The sequence below is a fragment of the Pygoscelis adeliae genome, unplaced genomic scaffold (assembly GCF_000699105.1).
Source record: "Pygoscelis adeliae isolate BGI_AS28 unplaced genomic scaffold, ASM69910v1 Scaffold410, whole genome shotgun sequence".
Taxonomy (NCBI): Eukaryota; Metazoa; Chordata; class Aves; order Sphenisciformes; family Spheniscidae; genus Pygoscelis; species Pygoscelis adeliae.
In genome coordinates, this window is record NW_008823913.1 from 639,401 (window position 1) to 661,848 (window position 22,448).

At 41.6% G+C, this 22,448-nt stretch overlaps 1 protein-coding gene across 1 annotated transcript in view; it reads right to left on the minus strand.

The window, feature by feature from the left end:
- Positions 1 to 22,448, minus strand: part of GALNT9 (polypeptide N-acetylgalactosaminyltransferase 9) — a 154,976-nt gene that overhangs the window by 14,235 nt on the left and 118,293 nt on the right. Inside the window, exon 7 of the mRNA XM_009335287.1 lies at positions 1,784 to 1,969. Within this exon, the coding sequence (XP_009333562.1) occupies positions 1,784 to 1,969 (186 nt within the window). The remainder of the gene's footprint in view (positions 1 to 1,783; positions 1,970 to 22,448) is intronic.

Below are 22,448 nucleotides of genomic sequence, written 5' to 3' on the forward strand. Positions count from 1 at the left end.
TGAAGTGTTTTCTTATGCCTTATAACAGTACAGTACTTCTTAGTCATCTAGATTGAATACTACAGTGGAATAACTCTGTGAACACTAACACTAGCTTCCTTTTCTGGAGGGCTAATGGGGTTATTTTTATGATGCACATTTTATCAATCAATTTATTTTATGGAAAGAAAATTTTAATGTTCAGTACTTATGCTGATTTTATGTCTCTTAATGTAGATGTGCCCTTTTTTTTTTTAAAGCACTGCCGTATAGCTCAGTGCAGAAAACTACATCAATAAGTAATCTCAGAGAGATTAAAGGAAATCATATTTTGGTGTAAATGCTTATTTAAATGCCTTGTCTTTTCTCAGAATTCATTTGCAGAAGGCATCAAGCAAACAAATTTACCAAGGTTACTTCTTTTTCCTCTATTTGAAACTTACCATTTTATCAAATGGATGCAGACAGGGCCAAAATGCCCCTAAAAACTTAGATGGATGCTGCTTTGTCTTCCTACTGCTACCACGGAAATCTCGTGTGGGAAGGAAGTTATGCAGTATTGCCTTGTTAAGGCAAAATAATTCTCTGCAATTACCTCTCATGCCAAAAGAAGTCACCAAAACACATCTTCAGAGACCTAACTTTCAACATTGCGCAATGTTCAATACTGAACAGCAGCAAGTGACATTCAGACATGTGTGAACCTCTGACATATTCAGACATCACATGGAGAAGAATGAAACATTGCTCCTTTAGGTATATGTATTTTCAAAACTACAACAGGAATGAACAAAAATGACTTTTGATACACTACCTAGGTATCAAAGTACAAGTAGGTATTTAGGACACAGACTCAATCCGATGAAGTCTTTGACAAGAAGACTCCCGTGACTTTGACGGACTCTAGGTCATAACTGAATATTCACAAAGACACTGCAGGGTTGGCATATTTTCCTGTTCTGATAGGAACATTCCTGTTTCCATTTACTTCAATCAGCTTTGAACAAACCCCTCATATAAGGGTTAACTAAACCATCATTACCTACAGAATGGAGTATGCTTCCCCTCAGCTGCTCTCCCTTGTGCCCCTTCACGTGAATAATTTGGATGCAAATACCACTAAAGGATACAGCAGCAGTCGGCTTCCACCTGACCGGGATATAACATACACCTCTTTTTGCAAAGAGTTATGCTCGGTGGAGATTATTCTGTAAGTATATCACATGCTAAAGTGATAAATTGAACCTACAGTTCATCTAATATTTATACTACATGGATTCCTAGAGGTCCCCACATGCCACCTACAATTCGTATGCACAGTAAGAAACAGAATGCATCCACATTGCAACTCTCAGTCTGTAGACAATAAAGCTAGTTAATATGTGATTCTTTTATCACATACTTTGTTTTTATGCTGGTGAGGTCTACTGAGTCTCACGATGAATGATGATATTTATTTATGGACATTTCTGTACTCCTCACCACTGTAGCATATGAATACCTCAAAGTTTAACGGCATCCCAAATTAACAACTTCTTCCGAGGAAGCACATAAACCTGAAACATCGTGCTCTAGTTAAATTATAAATCTGTGTCACCGCTCCTGAGCGCACACCAAAACTTACACCGAGGAAGCAAGTTTATATGGCAGAACTCTGCGTACTGAGCACGCACCAGCATGAAAGCATCCTTCCCCCTAAGCTTAGCCCACTTCACACAACTGTAGTAATATCCTTCCCCTCAAAGAGCTAAGTAGGAACAGCCATCCACGTTTATGTTCAGGAGAGAGCGTGACCCATACTTACTGCCATGGGGATGTTCCACGCCATGTAAACATGCGACTTGAAGTCATCCATCCAGACCTCAGCGGCTCGCAGGGCGTTGCGCTTTGCATAGTAATCAATGTCGTTGTTGTAGGGTTTCTTTGTGCGTTCAATATGTGCCACGCGAGAACAGGGTAAGACCTCCATGCTTCCTCCGCACTGCCAGACCTGGGAGAGTTGGAGGAAAAACAATGACGTGACTTTTCTTTTTTCTTTTTTTTTTTTTTTTTTTTTGAGGTGGTACAACTTCTTCTTTTCAGATGCTGTATGTAGGGTGTTCCCTAGGTGGAGATGGGTACTATCAACCGATTCAGAACGATCGCCCCATTGACCTGCTCTGGGGGTGAAACCCCTCTCTCTTCACATTGACTATAGATGAGTCCAAGGTGAATGCAGCTGGCTGTGTTAGGTACATAAGTTTAGGTGCCATAAATATCCAAGTCCTTCCCCATAACGTCACTGTTCTTGGGACCGTTAGGCAGAAGACAAATTATAAGGTGGTAACCTCTATCATAGGGACTAATTTAACCTAGAGCTTGTTACTGAAACGTCAATAAAAGTCAGTTGGCTGTGTTTGGTGCTGTATATGTGGGGGTTACCATATCAGCTCTCCGAATCAACAAACTTTTAGTAGCTTAAATGTCACTGCCAGAAAAATCTGATACACGTTTAGCATACATAAGTCTCTCAGATGACCTATTCAACGCCAGAGCCTTTTATGTAGGGATTAGAACATTACCTTTGGGAAAGGAAACAAATTACCCACATGCACAATACCAACAGAAAAAAGAAGCATGGAAACACACTGATTTTCTCATTATGGAAACAGACTTTGATTGTGAGTCAGTCAATTATTCTTTTCTTTTTCTATTCCAGCCCCTGCAGGCTTCACTGATTTTCAGCACAGCAGTTCTCCCTTCACAAACATGCTTTGCCCTACCTTCAAAGTGAAGAAACAAGCATTGACTTACCTGGTACAGGACGTCCCATGGAAATTTTAGCCAAGAATAAGACACAAGTCTTAGCACAGGATGCCTTGGTAAATCTGGCCATTAACCAAAACGTGCCTTTATTTAACAACAGAGGTTACTGCCCCACTTGGTAGTGGATGTGAGCACAGCAAACGCATTTCTCACCCAGTGCTCCTACCACCTCTCAGCCGCTTACCGGCCAGGCAGAGAGGAAAGGAGAAACCTCTGGTGCAACTATTCTGTATACGTTTACCTGCAGCCTGCTCACATAAGAAGCAATAAGTGACCACTTATCTCTCTACCCCTGAGTTGAAGAAGACGGGGCTGACTGGAGACTGTATCACCCAGCCTTCCCAGACACCACCGTACCCATACCGTGACATTTTTTCCTGTTGATTATTGTCTGAACTCCATGGTGGGAAACAAAGAGGACTTGTCTCTTTGAATCAGCGAGATTAGGAATGATGCAGGGTGAGCAAAGCTTATGCATTTCAGTTCTCTCAGGTCTGCACCTAGTACTACACCTAGCTGAAATAAATAAAAGATATTAAAATATAAGTAATAATCCATTGCTTCCCAAGGCTGCCTTTTACTGAGCATAAGAGCTCATTTCCAGACAAGATACACTCCAGAACAATACTGGGGCAGTTCTCCACCTAACCTGCCTTCTCAGGGATAAAGATAAATTATTTTATCTGCCACTTCCCAAGCAATCTCCTCCAGTTTAGCTTTTTTTTTTTTTTTAATACTTCGTTAGGTAATATTTATTTGCTGTAGGAAATCACTGGCCACTAGAATTTGCATTTGATAAATAAAATACACTGAAAAACACACTGCTCAAAGTTGGACTGACATATGCTGAGGGTTTCCAGTGCAAAGGGGAAGTGCTACAAAAAAGAAAGGAATAAGCTGATTTTCATGATCAGAAGAGGAAACGAGCAGTACATTTTAGTATACTGCTATTTGCCCAACCCATCCTGGAAGTCAGCTGTTTAGTGCACAGCACATTTTTCTTTCTCTTGATATGGCTAATGACCTTGTAATTTTTATTTATATATGTTGGTACCAAGGGCAAATACATTATCTGAGCGACAGATTTATTTCCTTCAAATGCCAGCGTTCATGCAAACCTGAAAAGAAAAAGGTACTAAACTGCAACATTAAAGGAAACAGTTTAGCTCATCTATAAATTCAACACAAACAGTTATTTATCAGCGATAAATTCTCCCCAGATGAAATCCACAGGGAACTCAGACACCTGGCTTTGAAGAAAGCACAACAAAAAAAGGCAGCAGCAGCCTCAGGCCAGACAATGCTCACCCTGTCAGCCAGGATCTTTGGTGCTCAGCAGTCAGCGTGAATTTGCACTGCTTTACATTTACGTTCAGTCGCTTCTTTCCCCTACCCCTCAGCCCCATTTTGCTCTTTAAAGAGGCAAAATCTGCTGAAGAGTCGGAAGGAAGGAAACAGCCAGGAAATAATCAAGGAAATTTTGCTTCCTGTGAAGATGCTAATCTACCCCAGATGACTTGTTTTTTTCTGGGAATACGTAACTTTTAACCCCAGTGGGGGATGTTTCCCAGGGTTGGGATGGGATTTCCAATCCCAGAGAAAGAGAACTGGATGTACAGCGTATGGGCGAGGAGGCAGTTAGATCGTCGTGTATCACCAGGTGTACAACATCACGCCACCATTTCTCCATATCCCAGATAAATGCCATGTCTGCTCGACTATGGGTCATTTCTTCTCAGGCCAGACAAGGTCTCCTGTTTCACTTCATACGGATTAGTTGCTGTTCAGTGGAGCATGGACATGACTCTGCATCCCCACCCCCTTTCAGTGCACTGCTAAGTACAGAGTCAAGCTCTTGTCCTCTCCCTTTCCAGCCCAATGATTACTTAATCTTACACAAAACAAAAGACTTCCAGTAGTACAACCAAGCATGTGCACCTGAAACCAGCCAAGATCCCAGTAGTTAGGAGCAGTCATGTGAGATTTAGATGAAGACTCAAGACTTGTGTCTGAATCAAGACGATGGGGAGGTTTAGGACCACCTTCTCCCTGCTGGACACAGAATTGAAAGGCACGTGTGATTCAGAAAACCATTGCCTGTCTGCCTCTAATCGCAAGAAGTCTCTGAAATACAATGAAGGATGAAAGAACAAGGAAAGTTTTACCGCATGAAACAGATGAGAGAGGTGAGTCAGTGGCTGCCCCTGAAACTGGTTGATTCTCCTCCTCTTTTCATCCTCCAAACTGTATTTAATGACCCATTTTAACAGTAGCAAACAACCCATTTCTTCCCACATCTATGAAATTATGCCAGAAAAATAATTACATGCACCTATATAGCATTTATCAAGCAGAGTTCTTAAAGTGCCTTACTGTGGGGAGCAAACTATTTCTACCTGCGAGCGTAAAATGATGCCCAAGTCCCTCCAAACTGACACTTCCATATCTATGACTCATCTTCTGGGATAACAACACATTTCCAACCCAAGTAATTCCTCTCACACTGAGTTGCCAACGTTAACTGTGTGTTTCGAGGTTCATTTACTGAGAACGTGGAAGTTGAATGGTGACTGAAAGACCTAGAATCATAGAATAATTAAGGTTGGAAAAAGACCTCCAAGATCATCGAGTCCAACCATCAACCCAACACCCCCACGCCCACTAAACCATGTCCCTAAGCGCCTCATCTACCCGTCTTTTAAATACTTCCAGGGATGGTGACTCCACCACTTCCCTGGGCAGCCTGTTCCAATGTTTAACCACTCTTTCAGTAAAGAAATTTTTCCTCACGTCCAATCTAAACCTCCCCTGGCGCAACTTGAGGCCATCTCCTCTCGTCCTATCGCCAGTTACTTGGGAGAAGAGACCGACACCCACTCTGAGCCGGTCCCTACAAGGGTGCACATTGCTGAAAAGCAAACTCAGCCTTCTGTTCCCCCATGGAGAGGCAAAGCCCCAATAGTGAACTTATAAATAGTTTCTGGCTTCGCAGCATGCACTCATCAAACCTGTATTGGAGGGCAACAGTTGGGGCGACAGCCCAGGCTCCATTGAAGGTAAGGTAAGATACAGGCTCAAAAGATGCCCTGGGCAGGGCACAGAAGTAGCGCCAGCTGATAAGCAGCAACAGCAGAGAAGCAAACAGGCTTCTGCTTTGTGTGCTCCTTGACTCAGTGCGGCTGCTACGGCCCAGGGACTCGGCTTTGCCTCCGCGAGTGTCACACTGTGCAACGTTCTAAGACACGATCAAGTAATTCCAAGAGACACTCAATTTATTTGCTAATTGTAGTTAATTTCTAATTTCAGTATTGCTCTTTAGGCTGCTATAAACAAAATTGATAGCAATATAAATGTTACCATAGCCGTGTTACCTTAGCATTTTTACTGCTAATTATCTCAATCAACTTTTCTATAAACAGACGTATTAAGTATTAAGAAGAACAAGTACCCACATCAGGGGTAAATTACAAACTGAATGATAATGTTCATGGTCTGCGCTACAATGATTTACTGGCACCAATTATTAGCTATTCCTGTACACCTGAGATATGGCTGTCCTACAGAAAAGTGTTTACCATTTATTATACAGTAGTCAATCAGACATCATATGCTATGCATCAAAGAAAAACTGAGATGAGGCAGTCTCTTGTCTACCATGACCTGAACTGTGCATCACCAAAGTTCTCGGAATGCAGGTTGGGTACATGATTTAAAAAGGCTAATAAATTGCTATGCTTTAACTCTTGCCAAAAAGAAGAAATTTTCTGAGGAAATATATTTTCCCACAAGTACTCGTTGCTAAAGGTCCAAACTGTCATTTTTAATAGGATTTTTTAAAAAATACTGGTTTCCTAAAAAAAAAAAAAATCCAGAAAATGTCTTAGAACAAATGTCATCTTTTTTCTTTTTGAGTAAATTATTAACAACCTAAAAAGGAAGTACAGTTTCAAACAAACAAAAAAAAAGAAACCACCACCAACAAAAAGAAACCACCACCAACAAAAAGAAACCACCACCAACAAAAAGAAACCACCACCAACAAAAAGAAACCAACACTTTTGACCAAAATCCAGGTGTTTGGGGAATGAGGAAAGGAGGTGAGGCAAAGTAAAATGTGAAACTCAATCAAATCAAAAAGGTCAAAGAACAAGCCTGGTCACCGCTGAAGCAGGATGCAGAGCTGGCTGGACCGCTGGGCTGATCAGTTCCTAAGTTACGGGAATACATACACAGCACATTGCTGACATGGCCTCCAGCTCTGCAGTCAGACCCGTTCCCCATTGTGTCATGCCCTGCTGAGTGAATGTCAGAGCTCAGAAGCGTCGTGGGATTTCACACTTCGGTGAGCCGTTTGCAGCAGGGCAGCTGCAGCTCCCAAGGTGCTCGCACTGCTTACAGGGAGGGCTCTTCACTCCCCACGGACTCAGTGCTCGGTAAATCAAAAGGCACTCCGCACTACCTTCAGCTATTCTGGTTTTTGAAAATACATGTTTACTGACTAACGAGTGAAATGATTCCTGCCAAAAGCGGCAATGAAATTCCAGTATTTTGTGGCCGTTCTTACGCGTGCTTTTAGGGGTGTCAGGAGAAGGGGGTGCCTGCAGTCTACAAGTAACTAAGACTAGAGATTATTCATTGTTTCAGTCAAAACACACAAACAAATAGCTCCACAAGTTTATGTATGACATTTTGTACACTAAGCCGACCGCACATGGTTATTTAATTTGGTACAAATTATCTCAGTAAAAGCAAAATCAGTAGGTAAAAATGAAAATGGCATTTTACAAAGGCACAGCTAAGGAGGCGGTTAACTCTCTTAACTTAGAAAACTTAGACTGGAAAGTAAGATCGTGATCCTCAAGAACTTTGTATCCTGCTGTGAGTTTTGCAGTTTAAACACCTTGGTGCTCAGTGATGGAGAAAAATAAAAGCTTCAGGCTCTCTGTTGCAACTATTCTTTCCATCAAATACAGCTTTGATTCAAGCAGCTGGAGGAATGAGCTATCCAAGAACATGTAGTAGTATAAAGAGGACTTCAGCGTGGGGGGGATTTGCTTCCAAGCAATTTCCCTTTGCTAACAATTTCACAGCCTCTTTTAATGGACACCCCGGTTCTGTCCATTGGTGCAAACACTGCAAGTTTACAGATGCCAAGGCAACTCCGACACGGAGTGAACCAGGCGTCTGCAACACCTCGGTCTCCACCTCCTTTAAAACTAGCTGAGTAAACATTGGCTCACTTTTCCAGAAGAGAGCTGGGATTAGTCCTGCTCTCTAGTAATACAGAAAAACAAGCAATTAATGGAATTGGCAATAATCTGAGACTTTGAGCCCATTGTTCATAGTTAGCAAGCGGGAGGTGGTGCCAGAAGGGACTATTACTGTACACCTTGCAACTGTGTTGTAGCAGCTTTGTGCTTTATCTGCTTCCAAGAACTTGTGGCCCTTCCAGTGGTCCTTTGCTGAAAGAAATAATTACTGTCTACATCTTCCAGCAGTAAGAAACTGGAAAGAATCAGCTTTAAAACACGCGTGTGGCAGCAGGGTCCCCTCATTTCTAATGTGCCCAGCAGAGCCCGTTACCTGGCATTTCTGCAGTGGTTTCTGCCAGAGACAGCACTGGAGGTGGATGTTCAGCACATCCTGAAACGAAACCCGTATGCTAGAGCCGGACTCTGATGTTTTATAGAAACGGTTCTGAACTCCACCTGAGCAGCACTTCATAGAAGGAGCCTTTCAGATTTCAGACTTCCTTTCTGCGTGAAGGCAACAGAAGTGACGGAGGAGTTTTTAAAAGCAGCTCAGATATCCCTGTTTTATGATATCCCAGCGTGGGAATTCTTAAAAGTCAGGGATCTCCGATTTTCTTCAATTTTCAAAGCAAAGCCTACCAAAGACGGATGTCTTCTAGACCACCCACACACACCTACAGGCAGGACTGGAAAAGATTTTCCTATCATGAAAGAATTTCCACATGTTTCAGAAATTTTGCTGACGTAAATTGTCAAGAATAACATCAATCTTAAATGTTTTCACTAGTTGAAACACAGGCTCTTTGTCACCTCTACCTTCCTCCACCAAAAAAACTACCCCCAAAATGTTTTTATTAAACTGAACAGCTAATGATTTTCAGAAGGTCTGTTTGGCGTTAAAAGCTTTTTTTAGTATAAGCATATTTCAATCTAAAAGGTCAGTTTAAACTGAAACCCCAAACCTTTGTTGCAAAAATAGGAAAACACAATCTTTTGACAACATTTAGAGATTTTGTCAAAGCACAGCCTTTTCCACAGAAGTATTTTTGCTTTAATTTCTCAGCTGGAAAAGCCTCAAAAACCTGCCCATCAAACTTTAAGGAGGCCAGTGGGCTCACGGCCCTTCTTGGAGTGCACGTAGCCTGGAGTTAAAGATGTCTTAAATCACTGCGACAGACCATCCAAATGAGGGGATCTGACAGGGTGATTAAATTGTGGTTCCTCAAGGTGAAAAAAGTCTAAGTACTTTCTGGCAAAAGTTGCAATACCTGAAGGGCAGGAGGACACGCAACCGAGGCAGTAAATTCACAACAGCAGGTACCGCTGGACCCTCCTCAGCTCCTTTAACACCGCTGTGTAAAAGAAAATCCACGTGTACAGCAAAGTCACAGGAAAATTCCTACTCTGACGAAGTCAAACAGAAAGATAACTCTTAACATTAAAGACATGCGGAGGAAGATGATGCTGTAGTTTCAGCCTCTCTTTCCAGTCAGCCACGGACCAACAAGGTATGAATCAGAAGGGATTCTTCAAGGTAAATTTGAACCATGACAATAAGATCTTTTTCCATCTGAAACACAGGAACTCTCTACTTATACTCCAGTCCTTAATGGATGTGGCAACTCTTCTAGTGCCCACTCTAGAAACAAAAAATTAGCATGAATATAGCACGATTTTGGTTCTTACATCTCTGATATTGACATTTTACATAGTTCACTGAAAACTGATTTTTCAAAGTAATTTGTAGCCTGACATTTTCTTGTTTTCTAATGGGGTTTTATGGATATTCTTTCTTCCACGTATTCTCAGTGCTGACTAGAGAATCATATTTAATCAGATGTGCTAGATAAAGTGCTCTCTCTATTTTTCACTTCACATAGGAAGCTGTTAGAAACTAGGGAGCTGTCATAATCAAACACGTCATATGGAAAAATTAATCACGTGGTCTCATTTTGTTCAACTACATTTTTATCATCATCTTTAAAAGACAGCCATAATTATGGTTTAAAAAAGTCCCAACTCATTTCTCAAAATAGCCTGTGCTATTTAATGGTGTACTTACAGAGCAAAAATGTTTCCACACTGGGACAAAACAGCTTACATCAGAGATACTTTTAGCTGCCAAAAAAAAAGAATTAAAAAAAAGGAAGAAATCACATCTCAAAATCCACAGATCATATGTTTTGTCAGAGACTTCAGGATAAACTTCTGACCAATGCTTGCAAATTACAGGACCCAAAGGGGTCCTTGCTTTACTGATCACGACATTCTCTCTATTACAGTCCCTGCCTTTTTGGTTTCAACTCCTGCTAACAGCAGTTTATAGATAATCCGCTAATAGCAGATATATAGGGAGTGTGACAAAATCTCACACGTAAAAGCTAATTCTGTCACTAGGATAGTCTTATTAACGTAGGTGTGTAAATACCTGGACCCCGCTGCCCTTGCTGCCCTGGAAGGCTGGGAACACACAGAACCATTTGTGGACCATTGATTTTGGAGGGCTGAATTTCACTTGGGGCTCTCCTCCTGTTCTTTTTTCCTGGCTCATGCAGCATGAATTTCGTTTGAAGACAGAAGCATAGATATGGAGGATAGAGCAGACGCGGTCATACGAGTCTTTAGTGTATGTTTGGATCTAGTATTACCTCTTTATGATTATTATTAATATTTCAGTTGCCCCAGTGATGAACACTTGGAAGCTGGCTGCTTTTCCCAAAACTACTACAATAGAGTTCAAGGGTGTGTTGTTAGATCCTCTTGCAGAGTCTATGTGAGGTTTCATGGCAGATTCAAAATGGCACTTTTTCTTTGTAGAAAAGTAAAAAAAAAAAAATAATCATCATAGATACTTGATTAGCCTTTAAAATTTGTTAGAACTGATTGGAGTTTGACCTCTTAGTTTGTTCCCTTGGGGTTTTCTAATATTTACAGACTAATTGCTTTCAGAGAAAAAAGGCAGTGGGACTATAATGTTATTGCAATGAGACACTCAACTGATGCACGTTTTTTTAAATTTCTCTGGTGGCTCTTCAGTGGCAAATTTAGAGGTTTTCCTTCACATATTTCTTAGAGGTTCCATAGACCCTCAAGCCAGCTAAGATCTCAGATGTGACAGTAGTGAGAAGATAAAACCCTTCTGCTAACCCTCTTACAGAAGAAAATAGATAAGCGTGAAGAAATTGAAACATGTTCTAGAGAAGCTTGCACTCAGCAACTGCTATCTTGCTGTAAAGATAAACTTTGTGTGTAAAGAACTAAGTCCAATAAATTTATAGACTAGCTGCTATGGGAGGGAGAAGATAGGATTTAAAATGATATTAAAAATGTCCCATATACTTTAAGTACTAATCCAATCTCTGTAAACCCATATTTTGCACAATCTTCCCAAAGAATATTGCACCTTTGGAAAAAAGCATGTCTAGGGAAGAAACTGGTGATTTTATGTGGAAAGTAGAATTCCCTGCTGCAAGGAAAATTCCAGACTGTGAAATGTCTTGGTGGTGGGGGATGGAAATTGCAAAAAACCTTCAGAGAAACAGCAGCAGACTGCTACCGCATAGGATAGCCGCACATGCAACACTGCATAGGCCATGCTTTATATCCGGATTTAAAAAATATGCATTAACTGGGATGGCAAAGACTAAAATATTACCCCAAACCAAGGTGGTTCAGCAATTCTTGTTTGCCACTAGGAAAGTTCATCTATAACTGCAGTGATGCTGGTCAAAGGCCACCTGCTCTGATAGGGCTGTTGCCCGAGGAGCTGGTGAGAAGGCTTCACAGCCAAGCAGAGCACAGCAGGAGTTAAGCACGAGGCTGAAGTGATGGCAAAATGCAGCCAGGTCTAAAAGAAATATTAGGAGAGCTTATGCAGGTAGCAGACTTCCATCACTGGGCTCTGGAGCCTGCTCCTCGTTCCCAGCCCTGAGCTCCTAGGATTCACATGGCTGCAAAGCAGAGCCTGCTTCTGGCGACCATGATATCTGCCCCTGCCGGCACAAGTTCCCTGGATGCCTGCCTGCTCCAGGGTAGCTGCCCAAGAGGGGCACCAGGAGAATTATCCAGAGCCTCCACCGATCCCGACTGATGCAGCTGCAGCAATGTACCAGGTGCCACGCAGGGGACAGTGGCTCACCCCTCTGCTGGGGACATGATCTCTGTCAGCATGTCCCTCAGGTGGAAAAGGCTGGGGGAGATGATCTGTTAGTCCCAGAAAGCACTTAAGGAGCAGAATTTTGGGAGATGGCAGCTTAAGAGGTAATAACAAAGCAGGCAACCTCACAGGCATAGTGTACAGCAAACCTTGGTACGTTCTGTATGGCTGACCTTAGGTGCAGATAAGCACTGTTTATCTACCGTCAACCTCACTGACGTCATTGCTTAGGGATGGCACTAGGGTCTGACACGAGAGGAAGCACTGAGGAATGGGAATAGGGAGAAAGGACAGCCTATATAAGGGCAAGTTTTTAATTTTCAAAGACTTGTTCTTCTTAGCAAATGAATGAATTTTGGCACCTCAAAATGCTCCAGGAGATGTTAACAGCTCCTATCACATAAATGACAGACATAGAAAAGAGATTGCTTTGAGGCATACCCTTAAATTTCACAGACTAGAGATAATAACTCTACTTCCTCTGAATTCTCCTCAAGTCTGAAAGAGGCTGCAAATATCTTCTCCTGGTCTAATACCAGATACATTGGCTTTTGCAATCCCAAATCATTTTTCCTTGTATAAAGTAAATGCAACGTGGTATCTTTAATTTAGTTTGGTAATTGTCCCAGGCAGATGCTCCTCATAACATATTCTTTAAGAACGCATTTGATGAGAATCATTTTCTGCGTTCTTACAAATTTACTCAAATTTTTCCCAAATCAATAGAACGGCTGTCAGTCATTTCTGCAAATCTGTCAGCACAGACACTGTTTGTACTCTGTTAAAATTCAACAAATTGGCCTTGCAAAATACAATCCACATGGGATGCATGAAATGGCATTAAAGACCAGCCCATCATCCTTGTTCCTCACCTCTCAGTCATGTGATTGCTTTAGGTTGTTTCTTCTCACTTATCCCAAAAGACCATAGAGAAAATCTCCCTCTAAATTCAAGTCTCAGCAAGGGATAAAGACATATGTACATTAAGCTTACATCAGAAAATCTGCAGCTGAGCTCCTGCAGCATTTAAGTTCTTAGGAAAATACCTGTTTTGCCAGACTCTGAGCTTTACTAACCTGCACCAAACCACCAAGTAATGCTGACTAGTCAATTCAGAAGCTTCTCCTGAAACACAAGAACCAGTATACTAACGGCCGTAGTCCAGTGCTCGCTTGGACACTACTTAAAAGAGGCTCAAGACTAGATCAGCTGAGCACAGCAGCAGTCCAAACCAGGTTGAAGCACACAGTCAGGTGCCAGGAGAAGATTAGCAAGAATACTGAAGGTCAGAGTAGGGATGCCTTGCTTGACATGTGTAGGTGTTCACACGACACTTCCATAAAAGTCCCTTGAAGCGTACAAAACTAACTCACAGAGAACAGAACTGGGGCACTTTCTAAAAAACATCACTTATAAAATAACTGCATTGATCACACTTGTCATTGCTGTCTCAGTTTCCACTAATCTATGTCAAGATCAGTATAATCCTCAGTCACTCAGCTACTTGATCACTGCCTGAACAAACTGAGAGGCATTCAGCCTATTAACCATGCTGATACTTGCAGTATGGCTTTCTAAGCCTTCGACTCCTATCGGAAAGTCTTACCTAAAAATAGTAACTGGCACTTAGTCATCATATGCCTTTGGCCCATTAGTAGTTTAATTCCGTTGAGGTTTACAAGGCTCTGTATTAACAAAAATCAGTCCTTCTCATAACGTAGCAGGACACTGTGCTTTTGATCTGAGGCCAATTCCACCCTTGCCCTAGCCCGGGTTGTCACCTATGGACACTGTTCATAAAGCAACAGCTCCTTCAGAAATCAACTTTTCAAGATCATCATCTCCTCAGTGGGAAAAAAAGTGGCGAGTACAGAGGAGCAGATTTGGTTAAAACCCATCACATGAACTAGTTAAAACACATCTGAGATAGAGCTAAAGTCAAAGATTGTCATATTTAGATGGGGTTTGTATGCACCTAGTTTAGGTTTGGGCTTTGGATCTGTAGTCAAATGAAGACAGCCTTTGAGCTTTTGAGGGGAAGAGGTTTTTTGTGTTTCAAACCCCTTCCCATTTTAATTTGGTGTCTCAGGTGAACAGGGATTATTTCCTCTGACTAAATTAAAGCAAAAATTGGACCTCCAACCCAGAAGCAAAATTAAAAGCCTTTGCCAAAGCCAGGTCCTAGAATTATAACACCCACACTAGTAACCTCTGGAATTGGTCTACTCATAACACCAATTTTCAGATTTAAACTTTTTGAACTCAGAAGGAAAACAAGAAAAAATGATACAGCAAGTTTGGAGTCATATACATCAACGCACGTGGCAGCTGAATTACAGAATCACAGAATGGATGAAGCTGGAAGGGACCTCTGGAGGTCATCTGGTCCACCCCCCGCCCCGCTCAAGCAGGGCCACGTAGAGCCAGTTGCCCAGGACCATGTCCCAGCAGCTTTTGAATATCTCCAACGATGGACACTCCACAACCTCTCTGGGCAACCTTTCAACATTGTCTCAATAGTCTGATTTCAATTAACTTTCTTCAAAATGGCAAATGAAATGGTTTTCACAATGTTTAGGGTGCCTGTGCTAGTATGTCTCGGCAATGATCTACTTCTAACTTTGCAGAAAGGGCAGACAGCAAGCGTGTAACTGAAAGGCACCTCTTCTAACAGGCAGGCAAACACATCAGCCTAAAACTAGGCAGAACCTCTAATAGCATCTCCCTTCAGTTGTTACCTAAGCTAAGCCAGGATGAAAGTAAAAGGCAAAAGTTGTTCAACTTTCCCCCCCTCAAAGTGAGTTCTCATCTTTCTTGTGTAACACTATTAGTCCACACTTTTAGTCTTTTGCTAAAGAAATAATCCTTCCTGCGTGTTCAGCCTTCAGTAAGAAGGCTGAAAAGAATGATAAAATGCTTCCTGGCATTTTAGCTGAGACCACAGGGAGGAAGAATAAAGAATGGAATTTATTGATGCTTCTATTAGAATAAAGTCATTCTTGAATAAGAAAATATTGAAACAGACTGTCTAATGAAGTGATCACAAAGGGTCTTTTCAAAGGACCCTAAGTGGAGTCGTCCTCATTTGTTTTCCCTTTCCACAACAGCCCCTTAAGTGATCTTTGCCTATTGTCTGCACTAAATCCTGCGTGGTTGCTATTTCATTTTAAAGAAAAAAGCTTTTAGGCCGCACAGAATTCATTCAGTGAGAGCTATTATGCTTATTGTGACTCTGCTGTAGAGCCAAGGGATTTACTATATGCTCATTAGATCCTGCTTTGTTCCAAAACAATCTTTTACAATGCAAATTTTAGCATGCTGATCTACTTAGAATAACACTTTCTAAAAGAGGCTATTGAAGTAAAAGCTTCTTCTAATGCAGAAACACTACAAACTCAGATTAATTACTAATATTTTAGACCATGAAGACTTCTGGTGTGTCAGCTTAAATTCAGCTTTGAACATGGTTCTGAGAGGTCACAAGGACTCAGTGTTACGGGTACAAAGCGACACCATGGACAGTCAGAGAGCTGCGGCCACACTGTAAAGCCAACTTAGATGAGGCACATTTGTCAGTCGGCTTCTCGGTGGCTGGCGGACAAAAGACTTGATTTGTTCAAGCGCTGGCACCTGAAGCAGCTAGGCAGCGGAGAAGCCTCACCAGCAGAGATGGTCGTTCACCAGGACCTCTAAGGAAGCTACGTGAGACGAGAGGTGCGAGTTCTCCACAGCCCTGCTACATAACCATCTCCGGGGCAGTGCCGATGAAAAAAGGAGAGAAAGCGAGGCAAACGTCGCTGGAAAAAAAGGCAGAAGTGAGCAGAAACAACTCACTGAGTTCTGACGCTGGGTGTTCAGCACTCGGGGAGCTGTGAGAGTTTCCGTCTCTCGGGAGCGCTCTTTAAATTCACGTTTGGCAGCCGTGACCTGCAGAGGTATTGATGATGCGGGGCGCACTCTTGTTTTTCAAAGCATTAATTCTATCTTGTTCCTCCTCTATGACCTTCCCACGGGAGCGGTTGTATGAACACAGGACGATGAATATTATCATCCAGGAGATATACCTGATAACTCATTCTTAATAGTTCTATAAATCTCACTAAGTCTTAGTGCTTTAAGTGTACAGCAGAGATAATACTGCTGTAAGGAATAGTGTGAACCCATCTCTCGTAAGTACAGAAACCAGCCAGTCTAGTGACACTGTATTAAAGCATTCTCTCCTGTACTCTGATTAGCAGAACTCAAGCTGGAGGTAGAATTTATACTGAAAACTGATCTCTAGGAGGATAATTCATAAAATATCAGCGGTGAGCAATAAGGAAAAGAATAGTTTGCTAGCAGAAGTACTAACAAATCATTATCGTAGTCCCAGACATCCTTTCCCACACACCCATTCTAAATCAGATCAGCAAACTAAACGTGCAATTTATATTAAAAAAAAGCACAAATCATCACCTGCTTATACTGGACAAGTTCATCTGGTGGGAATAAGCACCTGCTCACTAAACCAACACATGATTATTGAATTCAGATGACATCCTGTTTTACACAATAAGTGCCAAATCCTTAATAATCATAAGATGCAGATGTGTGCGAGCATGGCTTTCACTGGGAATGCTTATTTACTTCAGATGACAAACCCACAATTAAGATTCTCCTCCCGGGCAAAACATAACCAGTGCTATAGGAAGGTGCCGAAGGAGGGGAGTTGCCCATGAGCAACTAGAATAGGCTACCTGAAACATGTCTCTCAAGTTTGGAAAACACGCCTCTGACTACACTGCCCTTTCGCCTCGGCACAGCTACCCTTGGCAGCTGCCTGCGTTGCAAGAAGAACGTGAAAAAAATGCAAAAACACTCTGGTGAGTCTGTTACAACATGCTTCGACTTCACCTTCCTGACTAAAGGACAGTACATGTCTGGAATGATTTTTGGCTACCATAGAGGAAGTGCACAAAGGCAGAGAAGAGGAACTTCAACAGAAGAAATTGCTATTATGTCCTAGTCATTCACTCTGCTTAAATGCTTTATTGCTGCTATTAATGGACAGATAATAACGTTAATCATAGGCTGCGACGTGACTGACAAACTAAGCTATTTTATACGAACAGACAGCTTAGTACGTCACCTAAAAAGCTGGTAAAGGGACGTGATTTGGGTAAAACACAAAAGAAAAAGGCTGTTCGTGATTTTGGTGGACAACTCCCTAAAGAATCTCCAAATCCTAGGACTGCAAAGCAGGCTGTCACATTTTTGGATTTGTTGCCTCTTCGGGGAAATTTGAAGTGAGGTGTATCACCAGACACAGCCTTGTCTGGCTCTTTTCATTTTATTTCTTCAGGACCAGTTATTCCCAGTTACAAAGATTTAGACTAAGGCTTTAGTTGACAAATCCTTTTGTTTGGAGGATTTTTTTAAAATTTTTTTTTGTTCTCTTATATAATGAAACCAACAGAAACGTATTGATGGTGGCATATAAAAGAGTTTGCTAGGCATGTTTTTATTCTTTGAACTAGATAGGACACATTCCATCTAGCATAAGAATGCAAAAATACACATATACATTTGGTAGTATTTTTCGCGAAGAGCTAAAAGTGTCCTCACAATCGAACACTGTAAATATTAGCTTCAGCTTATTGGGAAGATAGTGTCCTGTATTATTAAAGTGCTGAGCAAATAAAGGATGTTCTTTGTTTGAAAGAGATTTCAGAAGTTAAATATATATAGATACAGATATGGTTTCAAATTGAACCAAAAATGTGCTTGGCATTTCAAGGTGTTTGACAACTCAAAATATGGAAAGAAAGTTCATTTCAGATCAAGCAAAATATTTTGTTTCAACAACATCTGAAAATACCCTTTTTTTGAGAATGTAATTTAATGGATTCTCCTTTTTCAACACATGAAATTAGAGATAATTTTTTTTTGTCAAATCTGTAGCCTTTTTTTAAAAAAAAAATTATTTGGACAATTACTGTCCCATTATAGACAAAAAGATCATCAGTTGATTACAAAGAAAACACCGACATTTACCTTTTGCCTTTTTATGGCTTCCTTAAGTCATTCATCATCATTCTTCACTCCTAGGCTGGGAACCTACACACCAAATTTCTGCTGTGAGCAGATTTTAAAAAAACCCTTCAGTTAGAGACAGTCTTGAAAACAAACTATGTAGAAGAAAGCCCCATGCTCTGAGCCAAGTCCATGTTCTCCACCTTGGACTTACCACTTCGTGCTAAGCCAAAGAGAAAGGTAATCTACAGCTAATAAAATTTCGCCTAAATTCACCTCTTGTTCTGCTTCCCGGTGTCAGACAGCTGCATGCTGAACCACGTGGTGACATCTATCACGCTGGGAATCAGTAGCAGCTCTGTCCCTGCCCTTGGAGACAACTGTAAGACAGAGCTCAGCAGATGTTAGAAATGTTTTCCTATCATCCATCCTTGCTCTTATCCAAGGACTTTCATCCTGACACCTGAGAGTGATTTGCAGACACCCACTGTGAGCAGGGAGAACAGTATCCCGATTTCATAAGCTAGGAAATGAAGATGGATGTATTTCATGCCACCTCTCAATGACTCTGTTCTTATAAAACTCATTGCCTCCATGAGATTCTTACAATGGAAAGGGTTAGAACAACTAGGGTATGTTAGATAAGGGTTTCAGAGAATACTTAGACAACTTGCTCATACAGCGTGCTCATCCCTCCCCCTCAATCCTGCCCTTATTTACCCTCCCCTGGCCCACCACAGAATTTGGCCCCTCTGCATTTCACATACCGCTAGATGTTGAGAGTGACTACAGCGCAAATGTGCACTCACAAACACGGCACCGCTTGACTTGTGTCTAACAGAGCAAGCCAGAGCCGGTTGTATATAGCGCAGTCATGAAATACAGGTATCAGCACAAAACCGACCTCAAAAGGATGTCAGATGTGACCAGAAAAGTATTGCATTAGAAAAAAATAGAGAGTTTACTTAATGACCTATGGCATTTTATGTTCCCAGAGAGTTGCTATAGTTTTACTCCAGAAGATACACTTCAACTACAGCTTGGCTAAAATAAATAAATAAAAACAACCCTTCTCTTGCTCCAGTAATTTTTTATTTCTGCAGAATGGTAGTAGTCATTAAACACTACTTTGCTTCATCAAAGTCTGAATTTCCAAGAACTGAAAGGGACAGTGCCACAGGATTAAGTAATTCTTTCATCACATGGCTGATGTATTTTATCCCTGCCGGGTCACAAGTGCTCTTCATTTACCGAGCTCCAGGTTTTATCTATTTATTTGTGGAGCCTTTGTTGTAAACATTTTGGGCTGCCAAAGAAATAATCAAGAGTCATTCCTACTTTTCTTTTTCAACGTAAATACACTTCTCTGTTAAAATAACCTTTTCTGATAAAATGGGATGGATGATAAGAAAACGATTACAGGGGCTGCATTGCTTTGCCTATCGTGTATACGAAAATTTGAAAAAATGTAGCTCTACATCATTTTTATGAAGGCACTTTTCTGGACTTTCACTTCATTTAATTTTGCCCTGGAGCATCTTTGCTGTGAGTAACATGGAATACAATCCACTTGTCTGTCCCGTTGCCTCTAAATAATCTCTTTCCATCTTCTCCGAGAGCCAGGCTGTCACAAGCAGCGTAATACCTCTACAGAGACGAAATAAGACAAAAGCAATAACCACAGTCAAAGCCCCCAGGGATTTCTTCACGAGCTCTAACTACAGTATCCACTGTATCAAAATCCTGCCTTGTTGCCCTGTGTCAATGTTTACACGCTCTGCTGCTTCTACCACTCGCATTTTCAGCGGAATTCCAGCCTTATCATCTGCTTTGTCAGGTGACGGCAACAACTATTTCCCTTCCCCATTTCTCCTGTCACTGCCACCGTCTGCCAGCCAACTCTGGTCACCGCCTCTGCTCTACGACTGAACTATGCTGGGCAATTCCATTATTATATGAAGGATGCTGTGTTTAAAAAGTGATTCAAGTACCCTGTGAGACTGCAGGAGAAAGGGCTTTGTGGCCGCTTGCCTCCCATTGAGACTAAACTGCAGGTTACGTGGGTTGTTTTGGCTGGGCCAGGTGAAGACCTTATCCCAGAGGTGTCTGTGCCAGTCCTGGTTCATTCCCTCTGCCCTCCATATTCCCCCATCCCCAAAAGATTACCACTGCTTGAGCTGGTCATGCGAATGCCCTGTAATCTGGGTAAACTATATCTCAAAATGATACAGTCTAGTTTAAACACTTAATAGCAGCTGCAACCCTGTATCATTTTGAAAGATTTGGGAAGACTAGGTATGCAGCTGAGGGTTAAGGGAATGGTAATCTCTGTTTCAGGATGAAGACAAAGAGGAGGCAGTACATATTTACCTGGCTTTACTGGAAACAAAAATGCCTGACTGTAATTTACGCTGGCATGGACCTGTTGAAGGGTGAATTTCAGTTTTTTAAAAGAGGAGTACTGTGGCTGTTAATGTGACAGCAGTTACGGAAGCTTCAATCACATCCAGATGCTACACATGCACATATTGAAATACCAGAAGCATGTTAGAGATCCTCTGAAAGATGGACGTGGACAGAAAGAACTATCTCCTCCCATCTGCCATAGAACAAAAATTGAATATGGGAAATAAAATGTCTTAATCAAAGTCACGTCTGAACCTATGGCAGACACAGAAATGAACTCAGGTTTTCCAATTTTTGGGGTAGTGCCTTAGCTGAAAGATTATTCTAACGCAACCAGCTATGGTCAGTCTATGGGCTCTGCATAGAACAGGCAGAGAGTTTTTCACTCATCTGCAGATCTCTGCAGGATTTCTGGCCAGGAAACATCAGTTCTGCCCAATATTTAAAAATCTGTGTTCAATCCAGTTTTTCTCACCTTTACTATTTTGAAGAGAAATCCTCTTTGGTGCTCTGACAGGAATCAGGAGCTGAGAAACACTGGCAGCCCCCGTGGAACCAGACGCATGAGCAAGGACGGCACTCCAGCGAATACGCAGCCGCTCCATGAGCTGCCCCGGGGAGCCCCTGGGCTCCCCAGAGCCACGCACGGGTGGGCTGCTGGGGACCGTGGTCTGGCGAGAGACCGGGCAAATGCAGAGAAGCCAAATCAAATGAACAGTCCGTGTGGAATAAGATAAATGTAATGAATCATTGCCTTCCAATTAAGAAATACCCTCTTAATTTTTTTCCTCAGTGTAGTTTAACTGGGATCCTCCTTCCTGATTAGAGTCAGTGATTACTGATAGTCCCCAGAAAACAGGCTAATAAATTCACATGCTGACAGATACATACAAGTTATGAGAATATAAAGACACTGTTCTTGAAGATGTCTAAATACTGTCTCCCAGTCTCTGCAATGATTCACATCAAAATGCCTTGGGGACGGCTCGGTAGCACCATCTGCTCCCTTGAGAGAACACGTCATATACATTCAAGGTCTACCTGCATTCATGCACGTAGACAGGCGACACAACCGAGTGGAGCGTCTAAGGGCGGTAGCCAGAGATCACTAGAAAACTCTGCAGGTACCCCTGTCCCCTATCTCCACTTGTCGAAGCGTTCAAACTTCAGGTGGAACAGGGTTTGTGCAAGTGGACCAAAAGAATGTACTTTTCTTCTGACAAATCAACTGTATTTCATAAGTATTCCTTCTACATGAGTAGAAGCATGAGTATGTTTTTAAATCTCAAAAATATGCCATACAGTGAGACTTAGGAAGCCCAAGCTATTTTCTGAGAGAAGTCCAAGAGATAGTTTGATAACTAGCTGCATGGGAAGAAATTCCTGACCCTAGCTCTTTAAAGTAGCAGAAAGACATAATGAAATCTAATAACTGGTAGCTAATGCTAGAGAAATTCTGACTTCAGAATAAATTGGGTCTTCTTTAAACAACAAAGATAATTAAACGCTGAAGAGCTTACTGGCTTACTGTGGCAAATTCTCTACTACTAAAAGGTTTTTTACAGTGAGGCTAGGCATCTTCTAAGACCTACCAAAAAACTCAAACAGAAATTATGGAGCTATCTGTGTAAGCTGCTGGGTCAGGACCTTGGCCCTCCATTAGCCAGTTTAATTGAAGAAGCCTGCTAGAAGTTGGGGATTTAACCTTGCATATTACAAAGTATTGTGGAGCAAGAAAATACCACGGCTCAAAAGAAAGCCTGACAATCAGCAAACTCTATTTTTCCAGTTTTTATAAATGATACATAATTTTTATGTATTGAAAATTAATCAGGCAA